Raw genomic sequence first — 12,560 nt, 5'->3', positions numbered from 1 at the left:
CTGCGCGTGCCGTGTGCACCTGGTCACACCGCGTGGGCGGGGCTTGCCGGCTCGGCGGTGTCCGCTCCGCCGCTGACGTCCCTCCGGTGTGCCCCGGCGCGTTAAAGCAGCGCCCCCGCCGTATGTGGACGTATGTGGAGTGGCTAGCAGCTACGAGCGGGGCTTCACGGGCAGTATGGCGGAGGACAGCGCCGAGCTGGAGGGGCTGGAGACGCAACTACACGGTCTGCTCGGCGGAGAGCCGCAGCGGGGCGACAGCCAGCGGTTCTGCTCCGACTTCTGCGCCGTGAGTCCCACTCGGTGGCCGATTGTGGAGCTCGTCCGAGAGCGACTCCCCTCCCCCAGGAGTGCTAGCGTTAGCATGTTAGCCCGTTAGCATCTCGCCACCCAGCCCTCGTTTGGAACGACCGACGCCTTTAAATTCTCAATTTTTGACATTAGCGACTTTCTAGAAGGGCTTACGGGAGCAGCAGGCCTGCGACACTCCGCCAACAAGCCCCCGGGTTGCGGGTTTGACGTGAGGCTGTTCGCCTTGGCCCAGCTTAGCTCAGTTTACACTCCCAGTTAGCCTCGTTAGCGCGTTAAATGTTCCAATAAATCTGTCTGACAGCGTCTCCAACGTGTGTTTATCCATCATTCCTCGTGGTTTAAGTCGGTCGGAGTGACAACATCTCGGCCCGCGTTGCGAAGTGCGTGTAAAGTTAACTCACTTCGTGCTATTGGCAACAGACGTGGACTTAAAAGTCCTCTTTATGTTTTGGTCTTGTCTGTCTCGTAACGTGTCTTGATCACACGGTCCCTCGGCTTATGTCTCACACTCGGAGGTATTTATGCATTCTGAGCCAGCCGAGGACAGACGGCACGGGTGTCCAACTCTGTCCTGCAGGGTTTAAAGGTCTCACTTCTCTACAAGCTCAATCTAATGTTGATGTTTTTATCAAGCTTGTAAAAAAAACACAAACAAAAAGTTAAATTACAAGTGTTGCAATCAGGCGAGTTGCATCCGGGAACTAAAGCCCCGTTTTCAAGTGAAAACGTTTCGTGTTTACATGGCAGCGTTTTGAGAACAATGTAGCGAGCGTGCCAAGCCACGAGTTGGCGCTATTGCTTGTTTTTGAAATGAAATCACACGGTTTCTCTGATTTTTTTTTTTTCTCTTTTCTTTTCCCACGGAGATGGGAGTCGGGAGCATTTTCAAAAAGTTGCATCTTCAAACGCTCTGAGCGGCGTGACGCGACAAAACACTTGTCTTGTGGACGTGTCCTCAGACAGCCGAATGCTCAGTTCTGTGGTGGCTGGAACATTTACACCATTTAATGACACTTGAAGTAATACCGTTACGAAAAGTAGATCTCCTGAATACAATGGAGAAAAGTTGAGTTGTGATCAAATGGTTTTTTTTGTCATAAATGAGAAAAGTGAACAATTTCCTCAAATAAAATAGTTACAAACTACTTTTTAATGTATTTATTCACTGGTTTTTTGAGAGATAAAACCATTTGGACAGCACAATATGTTTTCTGGTTGAATCACAGCACCGGGAAGGCCTGTTTCTGTCCATTAGGGGGCGGTAGAGGCACACTGGAGCCTTGCAATCAGAATATTTCCGTCACCATCAGTCACAACTTGTTTAAAACACAAAGGGGTCCTCTGAAGGTTTCTCTCCCCCCCCCCCCCCCCCCCCCCCACTGCAGTTGGTGGAGCAGCACGCCTCGCGCTGGCAACTGCCGCTGCCTCAGCTCAGGATCCTCCAGGTGGCGCTCTGCTACTTTGCCCGGGCCTCGACCGGCTTCGCGTCAAACTGTGAGCACGTGCTGCGTACTCTCAGCAGCCTGGCTCTGTAAGTACACAGTCGTACCCCAGTCATACACACACACACACACACACAAAAACAAGGTTTACCAGCACTGTGATGTGTTGAGAAAGTTAACGCAAATTCTTATTTATTTTTATTCGTTTGTTCCTCAGGAGCATTTTTGAGTTGCTGCTCTTTTTTGACCAGAAGGACTTCGACGAGGAGCCACTGAAACAATTCTCTAAAACATTCCAGGTGAGGAGGAAGTCGGTCAGAAAATGTCCAGTTGTCCGCGTTCGTCTGGAGTTCGTGTCCTTCTTTGTTGACGTCACCGGCAGTGTCAACAACAGTGTTGTTTGGCCTCTACTTTTGTAGCACGCTGTGCCCTTGAGAGACACTTCATTAGATACAAGTTGACAAATGCTTTGCGAGGGTACATAATGTCCCCTCCGCGTGGACGTCCTTCTTTCACCTCACTGAGGTTAAAGTATTGACGATACTTCCACCTGGGAAACGTCAACTTTACCTCCGAATGCTGCTTCCGTGTATAAACTGAGTTTTATGAAACCAGGTGATACTTTTCAATGGTCACTGTCCCCTTGACGTGTCGTCCGTCCCTCCTGCAGACGTGTCACTCGGTCCTGTCAAAGCTGCAGAGCGTGCACTTCCTTCAGGTGGAGCGTCTGGTCCGGGGCGGCGGCCCCTGGGCCAGCCCGGCCTTGCAGGCCATTCTCAGCGAGTCCAGTTTACCTCAGAATGAAGGTGAGTGGAGTTTCGGCCACCGGCGCCACGTCCCAGCCGGCCGTCCAGACTGTGAGCGTTTCCCTCTGCCCCCCCCCAGTGGACGGGTGCATCGGCTCCGAGCCGCCGGTCTTCTTCGAGCTCCGGGTGCACTACCTGCTGTCCCGCCGGCGCGTGGCGGAGGCAATGGCTCTGGCCAGGTGCTGCGCCCGGCACCCCGCCGCCGGACAGCACTCCTTCTTCCTCCAGGTCTACCTCACGTGGCTCCACAAGACGTCGCAGCACGACCGCCTGCACCGAGAGGTGGGTGGACGGAGGCCCCTCCCCCCGGCGTCTCCCGACCTCTCACACTCTCGTCCTCCGTCTCTCCCCCCCAAGGTGGCCGTTCTGAGCGGCAAGGACGCCGTGCACATCATCTGTAGCTTGGAGTGCGAGGAGGAGGACGAGCTGCTGCTGGCGCTCTGCGCTGCCTTCCTGTCGCAGCAGCTCCGCAGAGGAGACCTCTACTACCTGTGGTACGTCAGCGCCGCGGGTTCTGGTGGACGGGGTCTGATCTCGGCACCGCGGTGGAAATAGGAAACTGTAACAGGGATTTTTGTGGGGGTAGAAGACGCTCGGGTTTCTGTGGAAACGAGAACAAATTTTGGGTTTGGCTCATATAGTGTGAGCAGCCCCCCCCCCCCCCCCCAACGTGCTTTACATAGTTCATCACATTCACCCGTTCACTCACCGACGGAGGCTGCAGCCATGCAAGGTGCTGTCACACCAATGGGGGCAGTTTGTCTTCACTGTATCTGGAAAATAAATTCCTCCAATTTAAAAGAGCTCAAGTTTTCCATGGAAACCGTGGAAAATGCAGCTTTTCTGAAATGATGCTGCCGGATTAGTTCTGCACATGCTCAGTAGCCGCACAACAAGAACAATGTCCCAGTCCATATTCTCCTGGGACTTGGTACTTTTATTTTGAAGGTCGCCGTAGTAGCGATCCGACTTGGTCGACTGTCCACGCGAACGTCCGTGTTCTACCGTCGCTAAAGTTTCTAGTGTATTGTTCTCTGTTGGTTTCATTGCCGTAAAAAAACAAAACTGCGTCAACCGGTTAAAAACAACGTGTCCTAAGCGCCTGTTTCCGTCTCCGTTGTTGTGCAGCGACCTTGTGTTTGTGTGGACGAAGCTTCACGGCCGCTTAAACACGTCGACGCAAGCTCTGCTGCAGGAGAGTCAGCGGCTGATGCTGTCCGCCACCAACGTCCACTCCATCTTCCCCTTCATCAGAGCCATACTGCAAGAAGTGAGGCGCAGTTTCGGCTTTGCGTTGGATCTCTGCGTTTATTTTCCCCCCGGGGCCGGATTGAGTCGTGTTGATGTTGTTGTTTTGCCGGCAGGCGGGCGACGCCGGCATCCAGTTCTGCGTGGAGCTCTGCGCCAACGCCCTGCAGTCCCGTCTCCCCTGCGACGTCGCCACCAAGGCCCTGATCTACAAGACGGTGGCCGGACTGCTGCCCGGCGACCTGGACGTGTGCCGGGCCTGCGCGCTGCTCGTCTTCTTCCTGGAGCGCACGGTGGAGTCCTACAAGACGGTGTACCTCCTCTACATGCAGCCCGACCAGGAGTACCACGTGGACGGCTGCCCCATCGGGAACCACGTTCGCTTCGAGACGCTGCAGGTAGGAAAGGAACGTCCTCATCAAATGTACGCCTAAAGCAAAGGACTGAAACCTGTATGGCCAAGAGTGTTTTTTTTATTTCCCCCCCCCCAACAAATGAAATTAGTCTGACATGCTAATTATCTTAATTTAAGGAAAAAAACAGCCAATAAGAAACTGCTATACAAATAAAAACTGAGGTTGAATGTATAAAGTGTCGCAGGTACAGTGGTATGAAAAGGTTTGGGCAACCCTGTAAATTTTCATGATTTTCCTTTAGAAATCATTGGTTGTTTGGATAAAAAATTCCAGTTAAATATATCTTATAGGAGACAAACACAGTGATATTGAGAAGTGAAATAAAGTTTATATGATTTACAGAAAGTGTGCAAGAATTATTTAAACAAAATTAGGCATGTGCATAAATTTAGGCATCACAAAAGAAAAATGGCTCAATATTTTGTGAATCCTCCTTTTTCAGAACTAACAGCCTCTAAACGCTTCCTATAGCTTCCAGTTAGGGTCTGGATTGTGGTGGAAGGTATCTTCTTTACAGATCCTCTCCAGTTCAGTCAGGTTTGATGGTTTCCCAGCATGGACCGCCCGCTTTAAATCACACCATACATTTTCAATAACATTCAGGTCTGGGGACTGAGATGGCCGTTCCAGAACGTTCTACTTGTTCCTCGGCAGGAACGCCTTAGTAGATTTTGAGCAGTGTTTAGGATCATCGTCTTGTTGAAAGATCCAGCCCCGGCGCAACTTCAACTTTGTTCCTGATTCCTGGACATTGTTCTCCACAATCTGCTGATATTGAGAGGAATCCATGCGCCCCTCAACTGGAACAAGATTCCCAGTCCCTGCACTGGGAATCACCCACACAGCCCCAGAGCATGATGGGACCACCACCACATTTGACTGGAGGCAGCAACTTCTTTTCCTGGAATGCTGAATTCTTTTCCCGCCGTGCAGAACGCCCCTGGTTATGCCCAAATAACTCTATTGTAGTTTCATCAGTCCACAGCACCTTGTTCCAAAATGAAGCCGGCTTGTCCAGATGTGCTTTAGCAGACCTCAAGCCAGCCCGTTTGTGGCGTGTGCAGAGAAAAGGCTTTTTCCACACTACTCTTCCATAAAGCATCTCCTTGTGTAAAGTGCGCTGAATAGTTGAACGATGCACAGTGACACCATCTGCAGCAGGTTGATGTTGCAGGAGCTGCTCTGTGGGTCGACTGTGATGTTCTCACCATCCTGCCCTCTGTTTATCTGAGATTCTCCTTGGTCTGCCACGCCGGGCCTCAACTAGAACTGTGCCTGTGGTCTTCCACTTCCTCACAATGTTCCTCCCAGTTGAAACTGAGAGCTTCAATCTCTGAAAGAGGAGAAACACTTACCATTGGCCTCCTTAAATAGCCTTTCTCATGATTGGACTCACCTGTGTATGGAGGTCAAGGGTCACTGAGGTTACCAAGCCAATTTTGAGTTCCAATAATTAGTGCTAAAGGTATTAAAATCAATACGATATAAAGGTGCCTACATTTATGCACATGCCTAATTTTGTTTAAATAATTCTTGCACACTTTCTGTAAATCATATAAACTTTATTTCACTTCTCAAATATCACTGTGTTTGTCTCCTATAAGATATATTTAACTGGAATGTATTATCCAAACAACCAATGATTTATAAAGGAAAATCATGAAAATGTACAGGGGTGCCCAAACTTTTTCATACCACTGTATAATTAGAGATTTTTCCCCTTTTTTTCTCCATGAATTTTCTCGCTTAATTTTCTGCATCTTGGGTGTTTTAGCCACTTTAGCTTCTTTTAGCGGCTGTGATGTTTCCTCATGTTAAAGTACCCCCTTATCGTTATCTTCTTTCAGTTGTTCATATTTTCTTTCTTTTCCTTTTATTCATATTTCATTTGTTTGACTTTTTCTTTTTGAAATTTTTCATGTTATCCATCTTTTCATTTTTTGATTTAATTTTCCTTATCTTTTTCCTTATTTTCTTTCGTCCTTTTTTCATTTAACCTTTTATTTCCCTTCCTTTCCTTGGAAAAAAAGCTGAACTTTAATAGCTTTAGTTTGACCTTTTTTCCTGTATCATTTCATTTCTATTGGAGTAGTTTTTGCTATATCATTAATTTTTAGCAATTCCATCTATCTTCACTGTTTAAGCAGTTTTTAGTTCGGAAATTTGACTTTTTTTTTATTGTGTGGTATACACTTTTTTTTTTTTTGAAACAAACAAGATGTTTCTTGCCATTTAATGTTGGAGCTTCGGGGCGTCTGTCCATGTGGACTGAAGTCAGACTCCTTCACCTCCACTCTCCTCTCCTCCCTCAGATCTTGAAGAAGGACCTGTGCTTCGACCCGGAGTTCTGGAACCTCATCGCCTTGCGGACCAACTGTCTGAAGCTGATGAGCGAGAAGCTGGTCAGCGCCGCCCTGGAGGAGATCATGGAGGACAAGTGGATCTCCAACTACTGCACCAAAGAGTCCGCGTTCCGGTCGGCCTGTCGGAGAGAGAGGAGGAGGGCGTTTCAGGCCGTGGAGAAGAAGCGGCACCACAAAAACGACGCCGACGAAACGTCCAAGAGACTGAAGGCTGAGCATGCTGGGAAAAAGAGGGGCCACCAGAGGTCACGGCCGCTGAAGGAGGCCTCGTCTGAACCTCTGCGGCGCTCGTTCTGGCAGCTGGACAGATTGCGGGACAACGGGGAGCACAGACGGACCACGCGGCTCTCGGAGAAGAACCCACAGAAGCGGCGGATCAGGAAACCCAGGTGGCTCCTGGAAGACTCAGGAACTCTCGAGGAGAACAGCGTCCCTCTCAAGATGAAGAAACACGGCTTGAGAGACCAAAAGCACCATCGATCTTCCGCGATCAACAGGTCCGAAGGTGTTCCCTTCAAGAACAGCGTCAAACACAAGCCGGCCGAGAACTTTGAGGTCAAGTCGAAGGAGAACGGCGTCAAGCACCAGAAAGACTTTTCATTGGACGGCGTGAAAGCGGCCGCTGCTCCTCAGGTTGTTCTGGAGCTTTCCTTACCCGACAACGAGCTGCTGGGAACATTCGCCGAGGAGTCCTCCAGCCGGCAGCGGGGACTTCCTCAGGTGCTGCTGTACAAACCCACTGTGAAGCTTGTGGAAGCGCCTCAGCCCGCGAGGGCCGCGCACGGCAAAGAGGTGATCCTGCGAGCGAGGGACGTCGCCATGCTGGTGCATCAGCTGCACTGCTACTCGCGCAAGCCGAAAGGGAAGGGCGTCGGCCTGAACGCGCACGGCTCCGTGTCGACCATCACGCGCTCCTCGGTGCAGGGAAGTCCTCCCAAAGACCCTCTCAAAGATCCCCCACCAGAGCCCTGCGGACGCCCGGAAACAGTGGAGGGAGCGCGAGAGGAAGAGGCCCTGCAGCCTCCGGCCGCTCGAGCTGTCCTGCGGAAGCTGTCTTCGGCGAGGGAGATCTCTGAGAAGTCCCCGGCGGCGCTGAGTACAGACTGTGAAGAGCCCGCTGTCGAAATGAAAGTCACCATCGCCTCGCAGTCCCCAGTGTTGGACAAAGTCTGCAAAGCCGGTGGGGACGAGGCTTCACTGACCTCGCCGGGAGACAAAAGCCCTACGGTTTTAGATAAAGTCACAGACACGGGACCTTCACAGTCTGGGAAAGTAGCTCCTGAAGGTGGCGACGGAGAGCAGAAGTCGCCGTCAACCCGACCTAAAGGAGCGGTCCACATCTCCAAGATCACGTCTGGTCGTCCCGCAGACCAGAACGAGTTATCCGCTCTCACACTGGTAACGGAAATGGTTCGAGAACTTTCACCCGAGCGGCTCGCTGGAGGTCTGGGGAACGACAGAAGGCAAGATTCAGGAAACTGTGCTGCCGAAGAGATGAAAAATCTGCACAAACTGCCATCTACCTCCAGCTGCTTGGTCCCAGAACGGGAAGCGTCTGTCCTATGGAGAGAAGGGAGCAGGCAGGACGTTGGTTCTTTCATCCCAGAGGACGGCGAGGCGGAGGACAGCGAGCCGGAGACGGAGGAATCCAAACTGGAGTACTGCTGCACCTTCTGCAGCAAGGATTTCAAGGGACGGCGCGTGGTGGAGCACGCCATGTTCCACTACCGCAGAGACGAGTGCATGTTCTGTGGCGTGGCGTTCAAAGACGACCTCCTGGCCATGATGCACCTGTCGGATCACATCGAGAAGCTGAAGAGACTGAAAGAGCCGCCCGGTAACAAAGTCAAGGCGAAAAGACTCTCCGACACCAAAGATACCTCTGCCAAAGTTCAGCCCAGAAGCGTGTCGTCAGGGAAAAGAGGGAGACCGAGGAAATCCACCGTCTGCTCAGAACGCTCACAGCCACACAGTCCGCCGGAGGTTACAAGGTCCAAATCAAGAACTTTAAGATCGAACAACAAACCCGTGGATGAGATGCAGCTCGGCTCCAAGCCCACAGTTCACAAGTTAAACGGACACACGGGCAGAAGGAAGGAGTTAAAGAGATTAAAACGCAACTTGAAGGCTAAAAACTCTCAGGAAATAAAAAGCGACAGTGCTACAAATCACAAGCTTCGAAAACACAAAGATGCGGCTCCCTCTGCAGCAACGCCGCAACACAGGAAGTCCTCAGAAGGTCAAGTGAGCACTTCAGCATCTCCGGAGGTCCTGAAGACGACCAACACTAAACAAGACCGGAAGGTGGTTGAAGGTGAAAAAGTAGCGGCGGGGGCGAAGGTTCTCTGTCCGGCGGACGGATGCTCCTGGCGCAAAGACCTGTCAAAGAACCACGTGGCGCTGCTTTACCACGCCCTTGACGATCACCCCGGCGACGTCGGGCCTTTAGAGCTGGCCTTCAGTGTGGGGAGCGGCAAGTGTTCCATCTGCAAGAGGGTGTTGTGGAGCTTCGAGCACTTCCAGCATCACGTGGAGAGACACCGGCTCAGTCCCCGATACCCCTGCCTCCATCAGGGCTGCACCGCCAGGTTCAAGACGGGCATAGAGATGAGGCGACACACCAGGAAGCACAGTCCGCTCCAGGCAGAGTGCTGCCTCCCCGGGTGCTCCCGTCTCTTCATCTGCCTCTGGGCTCTCAACCTTCACGAGCGAGAGCACTACGCCCAGCAGGGTAAGGACACAAACGTTCAAACGGTGGACAGACGCGGCCACGCACCGGCCGGGACAAAACGGCCGAGATCGAAAGACGCTGACCGAACCTCATCCCACAAGCGACTGGAACGACCCGAACGGGAGCCGCGGAAAGAAAAGCCCGCAGCCCGAGCCTCGAGGGAAAACCAGGGCAAAAATTCAAACGTGTTGGAGAACCTCTCCAACAAGGACACGTCCACAAAGACCTCCGGTCCATGTCTGAGGTTGCAATTCAGAAAAGCGACCAGTACGCCTCCTAAAGTGCACAAAGCCATTTCAACGTTCTTGATAAAGCGCTCTCGGAAGGTCAGGCACAAGTTGAAGGTCAAGGTGAGGGTCAACGAGAAAGGTCCCAAAAGAAGAGGCCGTCCTCCGAAGACCAAAAGGGATGAAAACGCCACCAGTCACAAGGGAACTATCAGGGAAGCAGCAGTCGAGCGCAGGGATCAGAAGCGATCTGCTCGGTCGCCCACAAAGTCTGCAGCAAGTAGTGAGGAGAAAGAAGAGACGGGACGGCAGATCCCGGTTCCAGTGAAACCCGCCAAGATGGTAGCAGATGAATCCAAGCTCAGGCGATTTCTTAAAAGGAGACATGGTGAAGAAAAACTGGTGTCACCCAGCAATTTGCAGCAGTGTGTCAACAAAACGCCAAAGCCAGACATGGCCAGACTAAAGAAGTCGCATACAAAGAGTCACAAGGGTACGACCAGGATGATCAAGAACAACCATCATGTCTCGTCAGCTTTCAAGAAACATACCAAGACTGTTGCCACTGTTGCCCAACCCGAGTCCAACGCAGCAGCAGCTGGGGTTGAAGCGTCCAATGATGTCAAACCAACAGAACCAGGTGACTCCGAGCTTCCCGTCACACTGACCACCACCGAGGAACCCCCGAGCCTAAAGTCTGAGGAGAAACCCCCGAGCCTAAAGTCTGAGGAGGACCCCCCGAGCCTACGGTCTGAGGAGGACCCCCCGAGCCTACGGTCTGAGGAGAAACCCCCAAGCCTACGGTCTGAGGAGAAACCCCCGAGCCTAAATTCTGAGGAGGAACCCCCGAACCTAAATTCTGAAGAGGAACCCCCGAGCCTATGTTCTGAGGAGGAACCCCCGAGCCTATGTTCTGAGGAGGAACCCCCGAGCCTATGTTCTGAGGAGGAACCCCCGAGCCTATGTTCTGAGGAGGAACCCCCGAGCCTAAATTCTGAGGAGGAACCCCCGAGCCTAAATTCTGAGGAGAAACCCCCGAGCCTACGGTCTGAGGAGGAACCCCAGAGCCTACGGTCTGAGGAGAAACCCCAGAGTCTACGGTCTGAGGAGAAACCCCAGAGTCTACGGTCTGAGGAGAAACCCAAGAAGCCACAGAAAAGAAGAGAAAAAACACAAACCACCACAGAGAAACTCCAGAACCTACAGTCTAAGGAAAAACCCAAGAAGCCACAGAAGAGAAAAGAAAAATCATCTTCAGATGCAAATAAAAGCTCGAATAAAAAGGCGGACAAAAAGTCTGTCAAGGAGAAACGGCCATGCAAGACTCCTGTCCCGTCAGAACGTGGCGAGAAGCGTCAGGATGGAGCCGGAGGGGGAGCAGCGGCGTCGTCGACTCCTGAAGAGGGAGGAGCCTCAGGAGGTTCCTTGGGAACATCCAAGAGATCGAAAGCTGTGAAGGTGTCGGACAAAGCAAAGAGGCAGAGTCAGGTCGTTGGTAAAGACGACGGAACTGACGTCAAGGGACAAGGCGGCGACGGCGGTGATCCATCAGCGTCCGAGAAGCCAGCCGAGAATCCAGCCCAGCTGGAGAGGGGCTCCTCGGGGGCGGCGCCTCCTCCGCAGGCCCGCGTGGCCAAGCGGCGAGGGCCGTGCGGCGGGGACTTCTCGGTGTGCAGCGAGACGCTGAAGCAGTACAGCAAGAAGCCCTACCTGCGCCTGCCTCCCACCGTGTACCTGGACGAGAAGTTCACCACCATGCCCAAGCGCCGGAAGGAGATGTGCTTCTCCGAGGCGCCGCCGGCCAGCTCCGCCCCCGAGCCGGCCGCCTCCCCCGCCCCCCCGCGGCGGCAGCGCTGCGCCAGCTGCTTCACCACCTTCCACTGCGCCCCGGAGCTGCAGAGGCACCTGGCGCTCAAGACCTGCTCCACCTTCTTCGGCTTCGACTCCGATAACGACGGTGAGTTTGCGTCGCCACTAATGTCGTCTCGCGACTCGGGTCGAAAATCAAAAGGGACTTTGTTCATTATCGTGAAGAATTTGTTCACGCCGACGCTGACGGCCTGCGGTTTTCGTTTCAGACTGACGGCGGCTGGTGTCTGGGACCCGCCGCCGCCGCCTGTGCCTGACGGCCGGAGGCCTGCTGGGACGGCTCGTACTGAAGTGCCTGCTCTGGAACCGCTTCGCCTGGTTTGGAGACTTAATGGCTTCAAAGCTTTTGAAAGCTGTGAGAAGGAAAAAAAAAAACCACACACACACACACACAAAAAACCCCAAGAAAAACACGACGACAAAAAAAAAAAATTATTCTCCCGTTTTCACATCAGTAAGCCATAAATGACATTGTTTGCTTTTTGCACTGTTGATTATTTCTCTCACCTTGAACTTGAAGTGTTGTGTTCGTACACTGAAACAAGGATCTTAACGCTGTTTTAACATCCTGGAATCTACCGATTTAGACGAAGCCTAAAAGTTGTAGGATCGCTTCATCCTTTAAAAACAAAACAATGTATGTAATTAGGAGTGGAGCACTGCCTGTCCTCACCAGGCATCACCAGTAGAGGGCAGTGTGCGCCACTCTCCTCCAACCTTCACCTCCACTCAGCAATAACACAGCAAAACATCACTTCTTCACAAATATTCAAGTTGAATCCATTTTGACTGAAGCAGCAGGCGTGAACTCCACCATGTTTGTTGCTTCTGGGAGGTTCTATTTATTTATCTTTCTTTTTTCTATCTTTTGTAAATATTTGAAGAAATCCGATGGCTTATTATTATATGGGGTGGGGGGGGGGGGGAGGGGGGGGGTGAAGCGGGGTTTATATTTGGTTCTCGGTGACAAAAATAAAATTATTTCAAATGGAAGTCATTTCAGTGGTTCTGTTTATTCTGTCACATTCATCCGTTCATAGTCTCACATCAGTGCCGACGAGATGCTAGCCTTTAGCATGTAGCACGGCGGTTCTCTTTGTAACTCCTTTTAACCCGCTGGAGTTTGTTTTCGGGCGTCAAAAGTCACGG

At 52.0% G+C, this 12,560-nt stretch overlaps 1 protein-coding gene across 1 annotated transcript; it reads left to right on the top strand.

Moving 5' to 3' along the window:
- Nucleotides 1-151: 151 nt before the first annotated feature.
- LOC308147613 (uncharacterized protein) lies at nt 152-12,298 on the top strand. The gene is made up of 10 exons (XM_080519863.1): nt 152-286; nt 1,695-1,840; nt 1,969-2,050; nt 2,422-2,557; nt 2,637-2,839; nt 2,915-3,051; nt 3,686-3,827; nt 3,922-4,203; nt 6,534-11,499; nt 11,621-12,298. The coding sequence occupies exons 1-10, from the start codon at nt 176-178 to the stop codon at nt 11,623-11,625; spliced, it is 6,210 nt and encodes a 2,069-aa protein (XP_080375989.1). The 5' UTR covers nt 152-175; the 3' UTR covers nt 11,626-12,298.
- The last annotated feature ends 262 nt before the right edge of the window (nt 12,299-12,560 follow it).

Source organism: Blennius ocellaris (genome assembly GCF_963422515.1).
Source record: "Blennius ocellaris genome assembly, chromosome: 24".
Taxonomy (NCBI): Eukaryota; Metazoa; Chordata; class Actinopteri; order Blenniiformes; family Blenniidae; genus Blennius; species Blennius ocellaris.
Note: the sequence above shows the minus strand (reverse complement) of the source record. Positions and strands in the feature narration are given on the sequence as shown.